This window comes from Molothrus aeneus, chromosome 16 (assembly GCF_037042795.1).
Source record: "Molothrus aeneus isolate 106 chromosome 16, BPBGC_Maene_1.0, whole genome shotgun sequence".
In the NCBI taxonomy this organism is placed as follows: domain Eukaryota; kingdom Metazoa; phylum Chordata; class Aves; order Passeriformes; family Icteridae; genus Molothrus; species Molothrus aeneus.
Window position 1 is genome coordinate 1,434,476 of NC_089661.1, and position 22,192 is coordinate 1,456,667.

General features: G+C 55.7%; 1 protein-coding gene across 1 annotated transcript in view; it reads right to left on the reverse strand.

Annotated features, from left to right (window-relative positions):
• The window catches only part of LOC136563453 (syntaxin-binding protein 4-like), a 39,523-nt gene extending 32,256 nt beyond the window's left edge, over positions 1-7,267 (reverse strand). The window contains exons 1-2 of the mRNA XM_066560843.1: positions 7,165-7,267; positions 5,568-5,641 (exon numbers count right to left, since the gene is read on the reverse strand). Coding sequence (XP_066416940.1) covers positions 5,568-5,641; positions 7,165-7,211 — 121 coding nt within the window. The 5' untranslated portion in view covers positions 7,212-7,267. The remainder of the gene's footprint in view (positions 1-5,567; positions 5,642-7,164) is intronic.
• Between the last annotated feature and the right edge of the window lie 14,925 nt (positions 7,268-22,192).

The following is a 22,192-nucleotide window of genomic DNA, read 5'->3' on the forward strand; positions in this document are numbered from 1 at the left end:
ATTCCTTCCCTGGGCACACCTGGACATCCCCCAGGGGTTGGGGACATCTCCATGGGCTCCCCTGCCAGCCCCAGCAGCCCCTCAGCCCCTGACACGATGGCAGAGCCACCCCCAGGAGAGGCCACTGGTGTCAGAGCTGGGCTGGGGGAGCAGCTGGGGCAGGAGCAGATCCCAGCTCCATGTGTGCCCCCCTGGCACAGCCCAGCCCGGGTGCCCTGCAGTGCCTTGGCACGGGGCTGCTGCTCCTCAGAGCCACCTCAGAGCCACCACGGGCCTGTCCCTGTGCCCACCCTAAGCTGGCTGGCAGGAAAAGGTCCAAGAGACTTATTTATCCAGGCCTCATTAAGTCCTACTTGGAAGATCCAGGCTGTGGACAGAAGGATTAAAAAGCCTGGCTTTAATTAACAAATCTTTGCCCAGAGCCGTGGGTCGGGCATTTGGCTGCTGTGGCAGGGCCACAGGCTGGGGACAGGCTGGGGACAGGCAGTGCCACCGAGGCAGCCCCAGGCCAGCCCTGCCCCAACTCTGAGCCCTGGAGTGTCCTGGGCTGTAGGAACAAGGCCCAGCTGCTGCCCTAAAACCTGGGAACCCTGTGTGAAACAGGCAGGACAGAGGGGGATCGGGGTGGGGATTTCTCAGCACACAGCACCATTCCCACCCCTGCTGCCCTTCCTCTGGGAACCCAAGCTCTGCTCTCAGGCCCTCACAGCTTTCATCTGCCTCCAGGGAAAGACTTTGTGTCTCAAGTCACCTTTAGATTAGATTAGATTAAAACTAAATTAGTACAATTTTCTATAAAAACGTTTACATTTCTATATGCACCAATTGCTGCTTTTCCCAAGCTCCAAATCCCAGCCCTGTCTGAGTGCTGCAGTTTATTCACTGAGCTTAATGCATTAACCAGGCCCTTGTGAGGAGCTGTTTTACTGCTGGAACAGGGAACTCACAGCAGAATACCTCAGGAATGGGCACTGATATTTTCTAATTTATAATATAATCATTATATAATTAATAATATAATAATTATATTATTATAATTTATATTTATAATATTTTATAATTTATAGTAAATTATAAAATAAATTCACTCAAATTGGAAATATTGCCCCCCAAAAAGGAGCTATAAGCAGCATGAGCCTCACCAAGCCTGTGGGTCAGGTCAGGCACCTGGGCACAAAAGTGGGAGAGATGCTGCAGTCATGTTAGGTAAAACCTGCCCATGGCCAGGGATGCTGAGCAGGACATTCCTGTGGAGCCAGGGGATCTCTGCTGGGCTGTGCAGAGACACCCCAGGGAACAGGGGCACCCCAGGGATGGATGGGCCTGAGGAACCATGAGGGGTCCTGCAGGGGCAAAGCCCCATTGGTTCCCTGGATGGAGCAGAGCCTGGAAGTCCAGCCCAAGGCTGGACATGACTGAGGAACTCATCCCACATCTTTCTTCACCCCTAACACAAAGGAATTAGGAATGAAGAAGCACATCAGACAAATAATATCAAAATCTGCACCTTGCAGAGGCCCAGCCACAGCATCCCCCAGGAGGCCAGTGTGTGCTGAGATATCAAATCAATAATGACTCATTTCCCTTTTGTGTCTGCAAATCAATTGTAATAATGCCTTAATATAGCTGAGGTATCCCAAATCCTCCTTCATCCCCAACGATGTCAGGAGAAAATCCGATCTTGTTATTAAAATCACTGATTACTCACAGTATTGCTCCAGACACACTCAAACTTGGGTGGGGGAGGAAAAATCCCTGAGTTTTAACTCCCTTGTTGGGAAAGCAGCTGGATGAGAGCTGAGCTCTGCCCACTGCTCACACCCATCACCTCACCAAGAGGGTGCTCTGGGTGCCAGTCCTGCCCCCCAAAATCCTCTGGAGAGTCCCCACTGGGACAGGGAGGAGGAGGAGGAGGAGGAGGAGGAGGAGGAGGAGGAGGAGGAGGAGGAGGAGGAGGAGGAGGAGGAGGAGGAGGAGGAGGAGGAGGAGGGAGGGCTCAGCCATTCCAGGGCTCAGACCACTCCAGGGGACAGCAGATGATGGATGGCAGCAAACCTGGATCATCCAGGGCTGTGGTGGCAGCATTCCTGGGATGATAATTTTTTACATATTTTATAAACATTTACTTCAATCAGATTTCTATTTGGGACCCAGTGTAGGTAAATAACGGCTCTTTAATTATCACAGCATCAAAGTCCCAGTATAATGCTTATTAAGTCATACTTAGGGCCAGATAATCTAGCCTATTTTGGATCCCTCTATTTAATCTTTCCTTTCTGGCAAAGGTCCTGGAGCTGATGCCCATGTCCCTGGTTTTTTTCTCTTTTGCAGAACAAAGTTTGCCAGGAAAACTCCAGATGGACTTAGAGGTAAGACTGACCAAGTCTGTGTTTTCTTTAGGCTTTTAACAATCCTATAAATTTCTCCAAGACCCTCAAGCTTCTCTGGTGCCTCTAATCCCACTCCCACTAATGCCAGAGTCACAGTTCTCAGGCTATAATCTCACCTGCTCCTGGATTCACACAGGTCAGGGGGTGTCCTGGCTAATCTGGTTGTTTAGTGCAACTGGGATCATCCTGACCCCACTGCCTGCCAGGCTGGGCACAGAGAGGGGCAGCCTGCGCCCTGCCTAAGCTGGCAATGTTCAATTACATTTCCCTTAATCCCTCTGTTGATCTTGCAGCCCCCGCCAGCTTTTTCTGTCTGGAGGAAGGGACAGATTGGAGGTGAATCACTCCCTGCCCTGTCCTAAGCAGATGAAGGTCAAGATAATGGGATCTCAGTGTTTCTGAGAAATGCTCCTTAATCAGCACTTCCCTTTGATGGCTATTCTTTAATTCGAGGTTCAGGTTAGAGGAGCTGCCAGGTAACCCCTTTGAACTTCTGCTGAGGTTCACATGTGGGTTTGCACCTAAAGCCACAGAGCAACAGACCCGCGGCCAAACGCTGACCTGGCAGCCAGCAGTGATGCTGCTCCAAAGGAACTGCTGGGACAATACCTCATCCTACCTGGAAAACTGCTGGGATAACATCTGCATTCAGCTTGAGAAACTGCTGAGATAACACCTGCATCCCACCTGGGAAACTGCTGGGATAACCCTGAGAAAGTGCTGGGATAACACCTGGAAAACTGCTGGGATAACATCTGCATTGAGCTTGAGAAACTGCTGGGATAACACCTGCATCCCACCTTAGAAACTGCTGGAATAACCCTGAGAAAGTGCTGGGGTAACCCTGAGAAACTGCTGGGATAACACCTGCATCCCACCTGGGAAACTGCTGGGATAGCCCTGAGAAACTGCTGGGATAGCCCTGAGAAACTGCTGGCATAACACCTGGAAAACTGCTGGGATAACATCTGCATTCAGCTTGAGAAACTCATAAAGGCACTTTCTTTTCCCAAATAAACCCACTCTGAGCAGGCACAGGGATTCTGTAAGCACCACACACCAGAGAGGGATGATTAAGCTGCCAGAGGGCAGGGCTGGATGGGATATTGGGAATTAGGAATTGTTCCCTGTGAGGGTGGGCAGGCCCTGGCACAGGGTGCCCAGAGCAGCTGGGGCTGCCCCTGGATCCCTGGCAGTGCCCAAGGCCAGGCTGGGCAGGGCTTGGAGCACCTGGGACAGTGGGAGGTGTCCCTGCCATGGCAGGGGGTGCAGTGAGATGAGACTTTGAGGTCCCTTCCAACCCAAACCATTCCATGATTTCTGGAGGATGATTGCTTGTCCTGAATGCTCCAAGCCTCACAGGAGAGGATGAAGCCAGCAGCTGATGGCTTTAGGAAATCCACATTATTGCAGCTTCCTCCAGCACACCACAATTTGCTTTGTAGGTTCTGCTGGACCCTGCAAAGTCCCTGTGGCCCAGACTGAGGGGAAGGAGAGGAGCTGGAACCCAGGGAAGTGGCTCACAAAGGGCTGCCACATCTGTCACTTCTCCCAGAGGTCAGTGATGGCCCCATCAGGCTTTTCTGGGCCTCCTCCTTTAATGAGCTAATCTAAGCCAGCAGCTGAAATCCCATCGACTCAACCAAATCCACCTCTGGAGATTAAAATATCATATTCACCAAGTAAAGTCATTTCTCTGAGCTCCCATGAACCTCATGAACGTGGGAAGAGTCAGCAAAGCTGTACCCCCCAGAGCTGGAAACAGCCAATAATGAATCCAGAATTAATCTCAGGTCTCAGGAAACCTGAACTTGCTTCCCTGGTGACTCCTTGGGAGTTGTCCCAAATGGTCATTCAGGGGTGTCACCAAGGGTCCCCAGCTGCTCTGTGGAGGGTGGGCTGCACTCTCAATTAAGGATTAGGAGAGGCTGTGAAATCCTGATGCAGGATCACAGATTATGTAAAGTCCATGGCAGAGCCCCACTGGATACAGAGAGGTCAGAGAAATGCTCTGCTGGATCCCTCTGGGCTGAGTGTCATGAACCTGGGACTTGGTCACGTTCTGATGGATGTGACCTTCTCCTTTCCCTTCTCTCCCAGCTTTGAAGTTCAGAGTGCTCTGGAAGGACACCTGACTCACCCAGTGCTCATTCCCTTCCCCTTGGCCAAACTTTCCAAAGCCAGCTATGCATGCCAGTCCTCAGGAGCGCTGCAGAAAGCACTTTCCATCCCCCACTGGGGTGGCTTTCCAGGGCAACAGTCTGCAGAGAGGCAGGGGAGTGCTGAGGGTTCTGTTTTTCTATTTATTTAGCATTTTAATTGATTTAATTAAAAAAAATCTGAAAGATCCCTTCCCCTCATCCTTCTGAGGGAAGGGGCCTGAGCTCCTGCACAGCTCCCAGCACTGGCTGCTCACCATTACCATGGAATTAGTTGGGATTTTGACATTCTTTTAATGTCACAGCTGCAAAAGGTGCAGAAGGTGCTCACCACAGGCAGGTACAAGACACAAGATCCAGTGGGACACCAGCCTGCACACAGGGAGGCACATCCTGACCCAGGCTCTGGGGCTGCTTGAGGTACCCCAGCCCATCCCAGGTACTCACCCAGCCCTGTCCATCCCTGGTACTCATCCAGCCCATCCCTGGTACTCACCCAGCCCAGCCCATCCCTGGTACTCCCCCAGCCCATCCCTGGCACTCCCCCAGCCCATCCCTGGTACTCCCCCAGCCCATCCCTGGCACTCACCCAGCCCTGTCCATCCCTGGTACTCCCCCAGCCCATCCCAGGTACTCACCCAGCCCAGCCCATCCCAGGCACTCCCCCAGCCCTGTCCATCCCTGGTACTCCCCCAGCCCATCCCAGGTACTCACCCAGCCCAGCCCATCCCAGGCACTCCCCCAGCCCAGCCCATCCCTGGTACTCCCCCAGCCCATCCCTGGCACTCCCCCAGCCCATCCCTGGCACTCCCCCAGCCCAGCCCATCCCTGGCACTCCCCCAGCCCTGTCCATCCCTGGTACTCCCCCAGCCCATCCCAGGTACTCACCCAGCCCAGCCCATCCCAGGCACTCCCCCAGCCCATCCCTGGCACTCCCCCAGCCCAGCCCATCCCTGGCACTCCCCCAGACCTGTCCATCCCTGGCACTCCCCCAGCCCTGTCCATCCCTGGCACTCACCCAGCCCGTTTGCACACTCGTAGAAGTCGAAGCAGTGCACGGCTCGGTCCATCCCGTACGGTCCCATGAGTGTCCTGGAGGAGGCAAGAGGAGCAGTTTGCTGTCATGGGCCATAAAGGACAGGGGCACAGGTGCCCAGCCAGCACACCCTGGGGCACCCTGTCCCTCCCAGCCCAGCAGGCACTGCAGACACCCAGGCTGAGGGACAGCCCCACCACTGCACCCACATGGGCAAAACAGCCCCCAGGCAGCCCCCCCGAGCTCTGCCCAGATAAATGAGAGAATATGTGCAGGGCTGAGCATCATCCTCCCCACCCAGCAAATCTGCTGGACCTGTCTGTGCTTCATTACCCCAGATTATCGGGGCTGGACAGCTGTGCAGCTCCTGGGAAATGAGATCAGAGCTCAGAGCCGTGCTCTGGAATAAAGCACTTTCACAAACACAGCTGTAATGAACACAGACAGGCACAATCCACTCTCAAGGCTTTTAGTGCAGGCAGAGGGTCTGGAAAAGGGGATGCAAGAGCTGCTCCAAGTCCTGCCTGTTCTGGTGGGAGCTTCTCATCACAAGCCAGAGCAGATGGAAGAGCATCACACACCTGAGATTCCCCCAAAACATGCCACAGCCTCCCCCAAACACCTTAGACAAGCTTGCAGATGAATGACCCCAAAACCACCCTGCCCCAACCACAGATGCCAGACTCCAAACCTGGGACCACCAGCACTTCTCCTTGTGCTCCTCAGGATGGATGAGCCCTGATCTGAGAAACCCCAGCCCAGATGTGCCAGGTGGGAAACAGGGCTGAGGAGGCACCAAAGCACTCCCCAGCATCTGAGTGCCAGGAGAGAAGAAGGTGTTTCCCAATCCATATCAGGTCCCAGATCTGAGCATGGATGAGGAGGAACAGCAGCGTGGGAAACAAGAGGCAGCTGGAAATCCAGCAGGATGCAGGGTAAGAATAACCTGCAGGGACTTACCAGGAGTCCAAAATAAAACTCAAAATATCGAGCTGTCCAGCAAAGCCAGTAACTTCCACCTCTAAGATTTGGACTGGAAGCGTTTTCTCCATGTAAAAAATGCCCCTCCTTGCCATCCTTGCACCCCACTGAAGACTGAACAAACAACTGGCCACATCTGGCTATTGAAAAATGGAGCTCGAAGGCATCCTAGGGAGGCAGAGCAGCCCTGGGCTCAGGCTGGTTCAGGATTTTCGGGGTATTTCGAGTAAATTACCGAGGAAATTCCCCGGGCGAGCCCGGCTCAGGGCGGGCGGGGAGGCACCAACCGGCTGCAGTTCCAGCGGAGCAGATGCTCCTTGATACCATCAGCTCTTATCATCATCCCCTGCCATCAACTCTTATCATCATCATCATCATCATCATCATCATCATCATCATCATCATCATCATCATCCCCAGCCCGGGGCACGGCCGCCCAGCAGCCCCGAGCACAAAACGCCACCAAAGCACAAAACCCAACAGCGCCGGTGTCCGGGGCTCCTCCTGCCATCCCTGCATCCCAACCCCGCTCCGGAGGAAGCCACAGGGAACGACCTGGGCTGGAATGGTTTCTGTGCAACAATTCCGTCCCCGTTACCTGCTGATGATGATGGCTCCCTTGTAAAGCACAGAGACCGCGGGCATCTTGGCGGCGGTGCCAGCCCGGCCCTGCCCAGCACCGGCCGCTCGGATTTGGCAGGAATCCGTTAAAGTGAAGGGGGGAAAAAAATGGGAAAAAAAAAAGGAAAAAAAAAAAAGGGGGAGGTCGGAGGGCATCACGTGGTCTCCCCGTATGCATGTTAATTCCTCCCAACATTAACACAGATCAGCTCAAAACATCTCCAACTTTAGATTAAAGCTTACGCAAGCCGGAGCCAGCGCGGCCCCGACAGCTCCTTCCCAAGGCGGGGGCCGGAGCGGGGCTGGCCCCTCATCCCCAGCACAACGGGGATTCCTTGGGATGTGTTCTTGGGAACGGCCCCTCCAGGGATGGAGGGCAGCGTTCGGTGTGGGATGGGTGCAGTCACCCATCATCTCTAAAGGGTTAAAATCCATAGCAGAGCTCCGGAAGCAGTAACAGACTGTGGCACTTAGCGGGTTTAGGGTTGATGTTGATTTTTTTTTCTTTTAGCATCTTTTCCAGCCCACAGGATTTCCTTCTTAATGCAGGACAAGTTCAGCTGTCCCCTGTCTGCTGGGAGGTCAGAAGCCTGACCTGCCTTTGAACAGCCCCTTCCAGAGAAATCACAGAATCACAGCGTTGGAAGAGACCTCAAAGATCATCGAGTCCAACCCAGCCCCAACCCCTCAACTCAACCCTGGCACCGAGTGCCACATCCAGGCTTTTTTTAAACACATCCAGGGATGGGGACTCCACCACCTCCCCAGGCAGAACATTCCAGAACTTTATCACTCTTTCAGTAAAAAACTTTTTCCTAATATCCAACCTATATTTCCCTTGGTGCAGCTTGAGACTGTGTCCTCCATCCCTATCTTGGTGCCACCATCCAGCTGGAGAAGCAGCAGCACCCCTGTCTTGTGGGATGGAGGGTTGAAATAAAATTATCCAAGGTTTGCCAGTGATAGAAATGGACCAGAAGAGCCACCTTGGGGCTTGGCAGGAGCAGGGCTGCCACCCTGGGGGAAAGATCTGGTGACTTTCCTGAGAAGGGAAATGTACTCCCCTGGATCCACAGGAGGACACGGGTTCCACATCCCAGCCAGCTCTGGAGGACATCTGAGGTCACCTGGAGCTCCTGGCCCCGACTCCTCCATCCGTGTCCTCCTCGTGCTGCTCCCAGTGTCTCAGCAGGCTCCTGGCCAGGCCCCATTAGTGGCCCTTGCCCTCGTTAGCAGAGCTCTGCCTGGCACTGCCACCCCTTGCCAAACCATCCCTTGAGTCCAAGCTGCTGGATGTTGCTGTTCCATGCTTGAACAACTGATTTTATCAGCTGGAGCTTCCCTGATGGCCTCGTGCAAAGTGCTTCAAAACAAAGACAAATTGGAAAAGTTCTCCTGCATTTTGTCTTCTTTTTTAAAAATTGTTTTCACTTGAGGACATTCAGATGACATATAAAACCTGAATAGATTTGACCTTCAGGTGGCCAAAACTTTCCTAAAAATTAAATTATCTAGCTAAAAAAAATCAAATTTGGATAAGTAATGCCTACTAGACAAACACAGATACATCTGGTGATAGATCATTGTGCCCACCCCAGCCCAGCAAGATGTGTTCATGCCCTTGCCAAGGCTTGGGCTGAAGCAGACTAAGCACAGGGGGTGGTACCTGGGCCCATCTCCAAACCTGCTGGGTGCTGCAGCCTGCAGGAGCCTCACAAACCTGCCCATCCCTCAGCAGAGAGATGCTCTTTCTCCTGCCATCCCACAGAAAAGGACCAGGGTGTGGAGAGCCAAAAATTAGGGCAGGAGACTCCAACACCTGATGACCACCAGCTCTGGGTGTTGGTGCCTCGTTCAAGGCTGGCCAGGAGGTTTTGTGGCAGAACATGCACAGGAATTCAATGCTGGGCTCTGGAACCCTCCCTCTGTGCCTGCTCTACAGTGGGAGCTGTTCCACACCAGAGCAGCTCCCGAGGGGCAGGAGAGCCCTGGCACCATGCCCAGCTTGGGGTGACCTTTTTGGGCCCCCCTCACCCAGCAGCCTCTCACACTCAGGATCACACCCAGAGTCCTCTGATGCATCAAGAACCTTCCTGGTCAGAGGAAGAGACGTTTCATCCATCACCAAAACATCACCAAAACACCACCAAAACACCACCAAAACACCACCAAAACATGTGTACAACCATCCCAGATCCCTTGGGACTCTGCTGATGCACTGTCCCACAATTACTGCCCTGATCCATGGGCCAGAGTCTTGGCTGGGATAAATCAGGGATGCTGAAGGGAAGGGATTGCACAAGCACTGGAGGCAATGGCAGTGGGATAAAGTTGAAGCACTGGCACAGGGTGCCCAGAGAAGCTGTGGCTGCCCCTGGATCCCTGGAAATGTCCAAAGGCAGGTTGGAAGAGGCCCCTTCCCATGACAGGGAGAAGAATGAGAGGATCCCTTCCCACTGAAGCCATTCTGTGGCTCTATGATAAGGTCACTTCTCTGACCAGTTTCAGAGGTGTTGCAGGAAAGCTCACTGGAGTCAGGCCAAGCCAAAACTTGCAGGAAAATGGGGAAATTTTCCTGCCTGGCACTTCAGTAATTCACCCGCCCTGATTTCTGCATCTCAGGGAATGATTTCTACACTCAGGGTTAGACAGATGTGTTTGGGGCTCCACATTTCTGACACAAAGTCCTTCAGCTGCCCCAGGCTGGGGTTCCTGGTCCTTCCCACTGGGTGGGATGTTGCAATAAACCACAGGCTTGTCCACAACTGGTAAAAGAAATGAAAACCAAATCCAAGAGGCCCTCAGGGAAGAGGAGCAATGCTCAGCTTCCAACTTTCTCTCCAAACACTCAGTTCCTCAGTTCCATCCTCCAAAACACACACCACCCCTGGCAAAAGCATCAGACACTGCTGCTGCTCCTGTTCATTAACATGTCTCTTATCAGAGGAATTTTCAACAGAAACAGTTCAGAGGATTTTCAGTGGTTTAAAACTTGGGATCACATTCAGGAAGGATTTGTAAGGCCCCATGATCTACCCAAGGGTCCCAGGCCTAATTTGTATAACAGCGTTGAGAGCAAACATCCCCCTGGCATGGGGCCTGTGCTGTGTGCCTGAGATCCTTATGGAGCTGGGACCCAGCTGAGCCACTCCAAGGTGTTGGGAAGGATGAAAGTTTGACAAGAAAGTCTCACAGATATGTGTGTGCTTAGCAGAAAGATTTTTAAATGTAGAGTCTGATGAAGGAATAGAGATGGAAGCAAGTTTTGATATAGAAGAAAAGAATTGCTGAGCCAGTCTCACTGGCTAACCAAGGAGGCAAAGGGTGTGTGAGTTAGAAGGGGTTTTTATGGCTTAGAGCAAAGGATAAACCCACCCCAAACAAGAAGATGTTTTTACCAAGCACAAAGAGAGCACAGGCAAACAAGGCAGCAAATGTGGCAGGTAGAAAAAATATCTCAGAATTTTCCACTGCAAGAAAACTGAAAAACAACTTCTAGCTTAAACAGTAATGCACTGACTTTGAGTGATTGGAGAACAGTAACATGAATATGGTAATTACAGTAGTTGTGATAGGCTATAGATAAAAGTTAAGGTATAGATTTGTTCTACTGTATTAAGATGCTCAGCAAAGAAAAGTAAATAATGCATTGTAACCAAAACAAAAGTATAGAATGCATTGTAACCAAAAGAAAAGTAAATAATGCATTGTAACCTAAACCAAAGGGTCTCCAGGCCTGCCTGCAGCTGGGGCTGACAGCTGTGGGCACAGCTCTGTCACCCACGACCCTGGACTGCTGTAACCTCTTGGATACAATAAACTGCATTTTGGATACAATAAACTGCATTTTGGATACAATAAACTGCATTTGGGAGAGCTGCCTGGAGTCCTGCATCTCTCATTCAGGCTCTTACACCAAGGGAATCCAGGATGCTTGTCCCAGGGAACTGCTGGTGAGACTTGAGATTTTTAATCAGATTTTAGCTTTTTAAATGAGAGAATAGAAGAATTAAGAACAATTGAAATGAGAATTAATGAATTAAGAACAAAGTAACCCCATGGGGCTGGACAGCAGATGAACATGTTTCACTTGGTTGTCCACTTTTTCATTGACTGCTAGAAAAATGGGTTTAAAACTCATTGAAAAATGATTTTTTTTTCCCAATGGAAAAATTATTTTTGCTTGAAATATATATATTTTAATAGAAGTTGAGTGAAACTGTATAAGTCAGCTTTACTTAACACTACCATTTATAAGCAGGGATGGGTGAAACTGTAAATAGAATCAAAATGAGTCTTGGAGCAGGAGCACAGAGTTAAAAATGCTGGGTCAGCACAAGTCAGGTGCATTTCCAGTGTATTTTTCTGGGAGAGCATAAAGAGGAAAGTGTGGGAGAGTGAAACTGGGAGCGCTGGGAGAGGCACAGGAACCAGTGCCAAGAGGAAGCAGTGGAGAAGGTGGTGGTGATGGCTTTGGGTTTCAGAAAGAAAAGAGGGGAAGAGAATGGCTGAAACAAGTACAACCAACAGTAAAGTTATGATAAAGAAGAACTCAGGTGTGCCCTTGTCCCTCCTACCCAGCCAAGGAGCAAACAGAGCTGGGAACAGCTGGAGCACGAGGGCAGTGATGGGTTTGATGCCACTGTTGGGCAGTGTTGGCATGGCATGGGCAACAGCAAGTGCAAATCCCATGGAAGGCATCCCCCAAGGCTCCTCTCTCATAAAACACCCCTCCCTTTGAAACTGAGGGCTCAGGGAGTTCTCCCCCAGCCACACAGCCCTTCACAGCCTGGCTGCTCAGGTGGCCCAAAATGTCCTTGTGTTCCATACCTAGCTGGGCCCAAAAATTGTTGTCTTGAACCAAGACATGGGGTCAACTCCAGGCCATGTTGAGGCCATACAAGAAATGGAACCATCATCTCCATTATTAACCTGAATTAATCTGAATAATCTCAGTTATTCCAGCTCCAACATCGAGGCTAAACCCAGGAACCAGGAGAGGGGAGCAGCTGAGCCCAGGCATGGCCAGACCCCATGGGGATCCCACAGCAGCATCCCTGGGTGATCCCAGAGATCCCCCCAGGACCACATCATCCCACAAAAAGGGACAGCCCCAGGGAGGATCCTGAGCTTGGCCAGGCAGCAGCACAAGGATGGGGAAGGGGAAGGGGAGAAGAGGAAGAGGAAAAGGGGGAAAGGGGGAAAGGGGGAAAGGGAAGGGGAAAAGGGGAAGGAGAGAAGGGGAAGGAGAGAAGGGGAAGGGGAAAAAAGGGAAAAGGGGAATGGGAAGGGGAAAAGAGGAAGGGGAAAAGGGGAGGCTGTGCTGACAGCAGCACCCCGAGCCCGCAGGGAGCCTCTGTGCCCGGCTGAGCAGAGGAGCAGAGTCCAAGCAGGTTTGTGTGGGCGGGGATTAGGGGGGGAAAGACATCCTGCAGTGGAAGTGAGATCTGTCTGAGGCCTTTTGGCACCGGAAAGCAGCATTAAGGAGGTGGGAGGTGGGAGGGCTCACCCCAGCAGGGCACTGGGTCACGGTCTCTGCCATCCTCCCACCACCCTGGGAGCAGCACGGGCTGCCCAGGCAGCAGCAGGAACTTTGGATCATTATTGAGTGAGTTCACTTCATGACACAACAAAATCAGTGTAGGCTGCAGAGGCTTTTCCATCTGATTAGAAATGGGAAAATTGCAACTGTGCTGCTTGCAGGATCGGTTACAAAGCATTGGGGATAAATCAAAAAACCAATCAGCTGGGAAGGAGCTGGGAAGGAGCTGCCCACGGTGCAGCCCACGGTGTTCTCATAATAACACCCATGGAGTCACTTCAGATGAGCTCAGGAGATCAGAGATGCTCACAGACAAGTCTGAACAGAAGAGGGAACAAACAATCATGGAACACCAGGTTGGAAGGGACCTGGAGGAGCACTTGGTGCAACCTTTCTTGTCAAAAGTACAGTCTAGGCAAGGCAGCCCAGCACCCTGCCCAGCTGAGCCTTGGAAGTATCCAGCACTGGAGGATGCACCACGTCCCTGGGGAAGTGGTTCCAAAGGCTGATTGTTCCCAAAGTTTTCCTCTCGAGTCCTGGGAACCACCCCAGCAGTAACTTGCACCCAAGGGAACCACAGTGCCAAAATTGCTGGGGATGGAAGCAGGCAGGTCCTACAGGGAACACTCAGGGATGGGCAGTCCTGTGCTCCCACCCCAGCCCTGGGCTCAGCATCCCCCTGGGCACCCACCTGCAGGTGGGCAGAGGGTGGCAGTGGCTGCAGCCAGTCCTGGGGGGTGATGCTGCTCCTCCAAGCCTGCGGTCCCCACACCCCTGGGCCCTTTCCTCCTCCCAGGGACCATGTGGGCCCCAGTGCTCCTTCAGTCCCTTCCTCTGACCCCTCAGAGGTCACAGGTGGCTCCTGGGGAGTGTTTCACCCTCCCCACTCCTGCTGGTGCCACCCTCACTCCCAGCCGAGCCAAGCTTGACAAAGCAGAGGGAGGGCATTTGATGGCTGGGCTGTTTTCCAGTGCTTGTTCCCTCCTTCTGCTGGAGGGGGGTGGCTCCACCTGAGGCTGGGGCACGTTCTCACTCCTCAGGGAAGAAGGCCCCTTCTCCCAGGACATCTGCACCAGCCACAGAGGCCTTGGGCAGACAGAGATCCACCTCACTGCTGGCCAGGCTTTCCTGTTCTTCAGCCCCTTTTATCACCCTCTCCTGAGCTCCATCCCTATTTCCAACACCCTTCTCAGCCAGTGGATTTCTGCAGCATGAAGAAACAAACCTCTGCTGTCTGAAAGTCAGATCTCTGCTGCCCATCCCCTTCAGCCCCAGGGAGAGAGGGGCTTGCAGAAGGCAGCTGATGCCACCTGACAATTATGCATCAAGCCAAGAGTGGTGGAGCATTTCTGGATGTTCTTCTTGCCCAGGGAGAAGATGGTCAGTGCATGGGCACCTGCCTGGCAGAGCTGCTCCTGGGGACTGCTGGGGCTTGGTTAAACCACAGCAAGGGTTACAGTTCTCTTCCAATGGGCATCAACACACAGCTCTGCCTGTGCTGTTCCAAAAGGTTTTGGTTGGGAAAAGGTAAAAAGAAACCCTTTGATTATGAATTGTCAATTCAACCTGTCTTGCAGCAATTAGGAGAGATTGTTTAAGGTAGAAGGGAGGTCAGGCTTGGTCTGCCCAGAACTTTTCAGGAAAGGCATTTATGCCAGAGCCCAGCTGAGCTGAACATCCCCAACATCTGCTCCAGCCCAACCCTTGGATGTGCCCCCTGAGATGGGGATTAACACAAACACAGGGGAAAGCTCAAACAGGGCCTTCATTTCCACTGCAGCAGCTCCAAGGTGTGCTAACACCTCTCCCATGAGGAAGCCTTTCTCCTTCTCCTCCTCCTCCCCTCCCATCAGGTGGGTGATCTGCTGCTCACTTGGGAAATGGTCCCATGGCCCCTGTTTGGGTGTCAACTGCTGTGAAGGGTTAACAGGATTATAAATCATCCTGCCTGCCTAAATCCCCTGGCCTGTGGGATTGCACTGGTTATAAACTTATTAACAGGGGCTGGTGGTGGCTGCAGGACCTGCTCTGCTGGCCTGGCCACCCTCTGTCCACCCCACACCAGTGGGAGAAATCCTGAGAACCTCAGCAGGAAATTCCCCCAAGTGAATCCCTAAAAATAGAGATGGAAAGAGAGAGGTGTGGGAAATGGCTGGGTATGGAAAGATGGGAAAATCACATATTTTTGGGAAAGATTTCAGAACATGTTGCTGAACTGGAAGTGCAGCTCTTGGGAAGAGCTTTGAGCCATCCTTGAGCTGCAAACACCCCCGTGCTCCAACCCAGGCCCTGGCACGAGGCAGAGACAGGCAGCAATGATAATTCCAAGAGGATTGCTGGAAGTGCAGCCCAGTCTCGCACCCGGCCACGCCTGCCGAGGAGCCGGCAGCGGATCCAAACCCCCCTGAGCACACAGAGCCCTGCCCGGCCCCGGCAGCGCCCTCGGGGCTCTTTGATTCCTGCTGGCTCCGGGCGAGCTCCTGCACAGAAACCACCAGTGCAAAACTCTGCAGGAGAGACCCCGGCATCAGCACCGGGAGAGGCCGGGGATGAGGGACGGGGGATGAGGGACGGGGGAATGAGGGACGGGGGAATGAGGGACGGGGAATGAGGGATGAAGGACGAGCCGCTGCTCCGGCCGCGGCTGCCGCCACCCCCACCCTGACGCTGCCGGGTGAGGTTCTGCCGACGGCTCGCGTTTATTTATCAAATTCCTATTTCAAACTCCAAAATTAATCTTTTAATCAGCGGCAGAGCGGGGTCATCCTTATCGGAGGGCCGGGGAGGTGTTATCTCCCCGCCATCTGCTCGCCATCCGCCGCGTCCCGGCGGGGCCGGCAGACAGACGGACACCAGCCAGCTCATCTGGCAGCGCCACATGTGGGGGACGCTCCCCCCGACCACCCCTCTCCTCCCAAACCAAACACGGCCCCGAGGACAAAGCTGAGGGAGCGTTCGACCCAAAATTCCAGCGTATGAGCAGATTTGTGAGGTGGAAAATGGGGTTTGAGCATTTGTGCCTCGCAGGACACCAGGGCTTAGCAGCCCCGTGGAGCTGGGATGGGCAGGAGCCCGCAGTGAGAGACGGGGCAGTTCCCAAACCCGCCCCACAGCATCAGCGCCCACCCGGCAGCGCTGCCCCAACGCAGCCACGCCTGTCCTGCGCCACCTCCTTCCGACCGGCAGCTGATTCTGCCCTTTCCGCCCCCAAAAGCAGCAGGGCAGCCTCAGCACAGCCTCCCAGGGCCCCGACTCGGTGTCAGTGACCCCGGGCTGCCGCCCTCGCCATCCTGCGGGCACCCCGGCAGCAGCGCCCGCAGCCCCCAGCCCTCATCATCTCCCCTGACCTACTTCAGCCGCAGGTGCATCGTGTCCGGGCAGGGCAGGGACCGGCCCCGGCCGCCTCCGGCGTGTCCCGGCCGCTCGGTCCCGGCTGGGGAGAGCCCAGCTCCGGCCAGCCCGAGCAAGGCTCCGCCGCCCCCCAGGGTGGTCCCGGACCCCGGCGGGGCCCAGGCCGGCGCTGGCTCCGGCCCACTGACCCCCAGTTAATCGGCTAAAGCCGCACGCTCTGAACCCTGGCCCGGGCACAGCCGCGCTCTCGGTGCCCTACATAGACATCTGCGGCCGCCGTCACCTCCCGTCCCCTCCCCGCGCCCCGCTCCCGGCACCGGCACCGGGGCCAGGGCCCCTCTGGGGAGCTCCTGCCAAAGGGGAGAGCCCGCAGCCGAACTGCAGCTGCTCCCAGGGGCTGGGGGTGCTTCCCCAGGTGCTGCCTGGAAAATAAATCCCCTTTGGCAGCCCTGGCTGGGCCCGGCCTCACCCTGCGGGTGCCGCGGGACCCCCAGCGGACCCTGCCCCTGCACGAACCGAAAATGAACCCAAATCAAAGCAACCCCGCCAAAAGCCGCGGGGTCACCGAGCCCAGCATCCTCCCCAGGGCCATCCCTGCAGAGCGGACCCAAGGCTCGGGGGATGCCCGCTCCCGCTCCCGTTCCCGGTGCCGGTGCCGCGGCATCCCGCCCCGCTCACCAGTAAATGAGGGAGAGCCCATCGAAGCGCTCCAGAGCCCGGCCAGGGGGCTGCAGGTGCTTCATCCTCGGGGCAGCCGCGGCCGGCTCCCGCTGCCCGGGGCCATGGGCTCCGAGTGCCGCGGCTGCGGGGCCGCCACCACGGCTCCCTGGCACCGCTCCCCGCCGCAGCGGCTGCACCTAATCCCGGCCGGGCGGGCGAGCATGTGATCGCCCCTCTGCCGGCCCCCCAGATAAACCCTGCGGGCCGCGGGACACAGGGACGGAGCGGGACACAGGGACAGAGCGGCCGGGCCGGGACCCGCGGAGCACCTGGGTCCAACCAGCGGGGCTGGGCCACACCCGGGCTGGGAGGGAGCCACGGCGACCACGGGACCCCCACGGCAGGCAGCAAAGTGTCCCATCACCCCTGTGCCACCGTCCCACTCTCCCTGTCCACCCTGATTCCATAATCCGAGCATTTACTTTGGTACAGGGACCCCTTCAGCCCCCACCAGCGAGCCCCTCCTTCACCCTGCACCTGCAGTGGCTGCTGGTGATGGTTGTAATCATTAATGGTGGTTGTAATCCATGGTTAACCTGCCACCACAAACTATTTGCAGACAATTGTAGGCATCTCTGACCTGCACTAAGCCTGGGCTGTGGCAGCACTCGGGGCTTCCCCCTTCCCTGGCCCACTGCATGATAATATTTTTTATAAATAAAATATTATATATGCAAGTATATTATTTATTATGGGGCACAAGTCTTGCATTTGGGTATTTTCCCCTCCTGTTTAAAGTCTTCTGATCCTACCCAAGCAACCAAATTATCCTTTAGACTATTAGGAAAGCCCTGGGAGTGAGTGCTGGTGGGCAGATGGGAACTGTTTGAAGTGGGGTATTATCCTGGAATGTGAATTATCCCAGAGCAATGAAGCCATAGCCAGCCCAGTCATGCTTGTCCACGTCCAGCTGTGGGTGGGATGGATGGACAGCAGGAGGGACAGCAGGATGGACAGACAGGCCCTGGTTCAGGGCGATGGAAAAGTCCCAAATGAGCATCAAGCCACTGCATTTTGTGTATTTAATTTCTCTCTCTCCCCATCAGTTATGATCCCAGGGCAGCAGCCGGGGGTGGCTGGGACCTGGGGATTAGGTGAGACCTGGGGATTATGAAATGCATCTGTCTGTGTCCAGCATGGCCTGGGAAAGCCACCAGCCTCCCCAGGGCCAGGTCCTGAGCTCATCGCTCCCCCCAGCTCCAGGAAATGCTGGCACAGGAAATCATGGAATATCCTGAGTGGGATCATCCAGCCCAGCTCCTGGCCCTGCACAGACACCCCAACAATCCCACCCTGGGCATCCCTGGCAGTGTTGTCCAAACACTCCTGGAGCTCTGGCAGCCTCGGGGCTGTGCCCATTCCCTGGGGAGCCTGGGCAGTGCCAGCACCCTCTGGGGGAAGAACCTTTCCTAATCTCCAACCTAAACCTGCCCTGGCCCAGCTTTATGTCATTGCTTCAGGGTGGGACCAGCAGAGAGCACTGAGCAGCAGAGGGGGCTGCCCTGTCTGTGCAGCCCCTGCCCCTGTGGGGTGCCCAGTCTGTGCTGGCACTGGGGTTTCCCTGCTCCCCATCCCGCGGCTGCCGGGCCTGCCAGGGCAGGGAGCTCAGGGCACCCGTGTGACACCGATGGGGACACCCGGATCGCTGGGGGAGCGCAGCCGCGCCAGCCGCTGTCACCCACGTTGTGACCAAGAGCAGGGAGGGCCCTGTGCCCCGGAGGCCGGGCCGGGCCCGGGGCGCTGCCCCAAGGCGCTGCTGCCGGGACAAGGCGGGGAATTGAGGCCGATCCCTCTCGGCATCCTTTGCGAGTGACTGTGCAGGATGTGCCGGTGCCAAAACCCTTTTCACCTGTCCCCTCCCAGCCCGGTGACAGGTCCCCTGAGGAGGCGCAGTCCTCCGCCCAGGACAGCCGCCACCAGCTTGTCACGACCCCGCTCTTGTGTGCAGCTCTGCTTTAGGGCTCAGCCCCGGACCCCCATCCATCGGGGCACCCCATGGTGCGCTTTGGGGCCGTGTGGGGGGCTCGCCCTCCCCAGCGCAGCGGTGCCGAGGGGCGCTGGTGCCGGGGCTGTGGCGAGGCGGGCCCGGGCGGTGCAGGGTGTGGGTGCCGGGACTGGTTTGTGCCGCCGGGACAGGACGGGCCCTGGGTTTGCCGAAACCGCGGCGAGCGAGCGGGCGCGGGGTGCCGGGCTCGGGGCAGGGCCGGCCTCTCCCAGTCTCACCGGCCGGGATTGTCTGAGGCGGTGTCACCCCGCTCGAGGGCAGGACAGAACCCAGCTGGACACAACGGCGGGGCCGTCCCGTGCCCGTCCCGGTGCTCCCGGTCCCGCAGTGCCGGGCACCGGGGGCTGGGGCATCCTCTCACCGCCCGCCCCGCGGCTCCCCAGGGATGTGTCCCCCTGTGGCCCGCAGCCCTGGGGGTCACAGCATCCCCCGGGGCCGTGAATCACCGCGCCGTGCTGCGGGGCCGGGCGCTGCCCTGCCCTTTTCCCCGCGCTGGCGGAAGCGGGGCATTATCTCCCTCGCCCATCGCAGGCAGCTGCCCCTGGGTGCGCTCCAGCTGCATATTTATAGAGATGCAAACATTACACCCCGGAAATTCCCGGTCTTTACATCACAGGTCAAAGCCTGAAGTGAAGCCCTGACCTTTTTTCTTCCTCTCGATGTGTTCTGGGGGCTGTGACAGAGTGGTCCCAGCCAGGATCAGTGCTCCTGCATGGGTGCTCAGGGCTGCAGCACCGTGTGTCACCGAGGGGCACAGGGGACACAGAGGAGCTGTGGATGCCCTGGAAAAGTTCAGGGCCAGGTTGGATGGGGCTTGGAGCAACCTGGTCTAGTGGAAGGTGTCCCTGACTTGGCAGGGGGGGAATGGATGAATTCTAAGTCCCTTCCAATCCAAATCACTCTACAATGATTTGATGATGATGATGATGATGATGATGATGATGATGATGATGATGATATCCCACTGGGGGTCTGGGACCCCATCCCTTCATGGGACAGGAGAATAAGGACCAAGAGGAGCTGCTGCTGTCTCAGATGCACATTCTGACCTCACCATCCAGCCCAGCTGTGCATTGCTCAGCGCCATTCCAGAACTCATGGCTGGGGACAGAGGACAGGCCTGGGGACACCTGGGGACACCTGCCAGAGTGGCTGTGTCCCCCTCTCCCCTTTCCCCCCAGTCTGGGGCAGATGTCCCTGTGCCTCCCAGTGCCTGCTGTGTGCACCAGCACCCAAAGCCACCCCAGCATGGTGACAAGGCAGCCCTCTTGCTCTGTACCTCTGTGCCGGGAGGAGGAGGAAGAGCCAAACTTAATTTATTCCGTGCTGCATTTCCATGCCAAATGAGTCAGAGCACCGGCCTCTCTCAGCCTTTGTTTTGCTTGGCTGCCTGCACCCGCTTTCGCTTGGTGTTTGTTCAGTATTAAGTCCCTTGATGGCACTTGGGCTCAAACCAGCAAGTGCAGCAGAAAAAGTGCAGCAGAAAAAGTGCAGCAGAAAAAGTGCAGCACTTCCTGCTGGGACAGGAGCTTTCCCATCCTTCAGCATCGGCAGCAATGCACTTGCTTTATTCTGTTTCTTCCTTACAGTTTGAGGAGCCCTGAGCCCGGTCCTTTGAGCCACTACGTCCCACCAGAGCCATCCAAAGCCATCGAGGCTGGCAGGGGCTGGGGATGGGGCCGGAGCAGCCGCCCTGGCTGCTGATTTCAGAGCAAACAGCCCCAAATGGAGCTGGGGGAGGTTTCGGCCGGCTCAGGAGCAGTTAGGAACGAGCACGGCCGCATTCCTGCGCACGTGGGAGCCGCCAGGAGGAAGCACGGAGGTGTTTCAGTGCCCTGCTTTCCTGCCGTGCGAGCAGGAACTCCCTTCCAATCCCAAAGCCTGCCCAAAGCTCAGCTGGGCCCTCCAGGGGCTGTCACAAACTCCCCACCCAGAAAATAAATGAGATTTTGGCTCATCTACTGCTATTTGTGTTCCATTGAGCTTTTGGAAGAGATTTCCAAGTTGTTTTGCCTCAACCCCCCCCTGCATCAGAAGTGAAATCTGAAAATTCCTCATTGAGGAACATGGCTGAGCATCTGCCAGGGCTGATCATCTCCATGCCTGCCTCCTCTGCTCCGATGGGTCCCCAGGACCCTCGGCAGTGCCACGGTGCCTTTTGGGGCCATGGGGAAGGGGATGCCACCACCCCACTGCTGGTGTGACCCACCCAGCCCTGCTGCCCTCCCAAACTACAATGGGCTGTGTGGGGTGGGATGGTGGGCACAGGGGGGTGGCAAGGCCACAGCTCAGGTGTCAGCAGGGAGTGAGAGCCAGAGCTGGTGCCCATCCTGCGCCCTGGGCAGCAGGGTCGGCCTTGGCCGGGTGCTGGGGCTGGCACAGGGTGGAGCAGGGTGTGGGATTCCAGAGCAGGGCTTGCCAGGAAAATGTCATCTCGTTGCATAAAATGTGCTCCTCTCCCGCTCCCCTCCCGCAGCAGCAGCAGCTCAAGAGATTCTTACCCAGGTTAAGTCAATATTGCCACATTGCTGCCTCTGTCGAGGGGCTCGGCCCTGTGCAAGGAGCTCCGTGGGTGTTTTGGGGCTGGAAAGGAGCCAAGGGAACTCATCTGGGTGGGTGCAGCACCCTGGGGCTCGGCATCCTCCCACTAGCACCCGGTGGGGCCACACATGGGGCAGCTCACAGGGCACAGCGGGCACCAGGCTGGCAGGACAGACCCACTGGCCCAGGCTTGAGAGGCTCCAGGAGCCAGTGGCACCTGGGCTGGACACATGGACACATGGACACATGGACACATGGACACATGGAGACAGCTGGACACATGGACACATGGACACATGGACACACAGACACTTGGACACCTGGACACTTGGACATATGGACACCAGGATACCTGGACACATGGACACCAGGATACATGGATACATGGACACATGGACACACAGACACTTGGACACCAGGATACCTGGACACATGGACACCAGGATACATGGACACATGGACACATGGACACACAGACACTTGGACACCTGGACACTTGGACATATGGACACCAGGATACCTGGACACATGGACACATGGACACCTGGACACCAGGATACCTGGACACATGGACACCAGGACACATGGACACCAGGACACATGGACACCAGGATACCTGGACACATGGACACCTGGACACATGGACACCTGGACACCAGGATACCTGGACACTTGGACACTTGGACACCAGGATACCTGGACACATGGACACCTGGACACATGGACACCTGGATACCAGGATACCTGGACACATGGACACTTGATACTTGGACACATGGATACCTGGACACCTGGACACATGGATACCTGGACACCTGGACACCGGCACAGGGAACACCCTGCCTG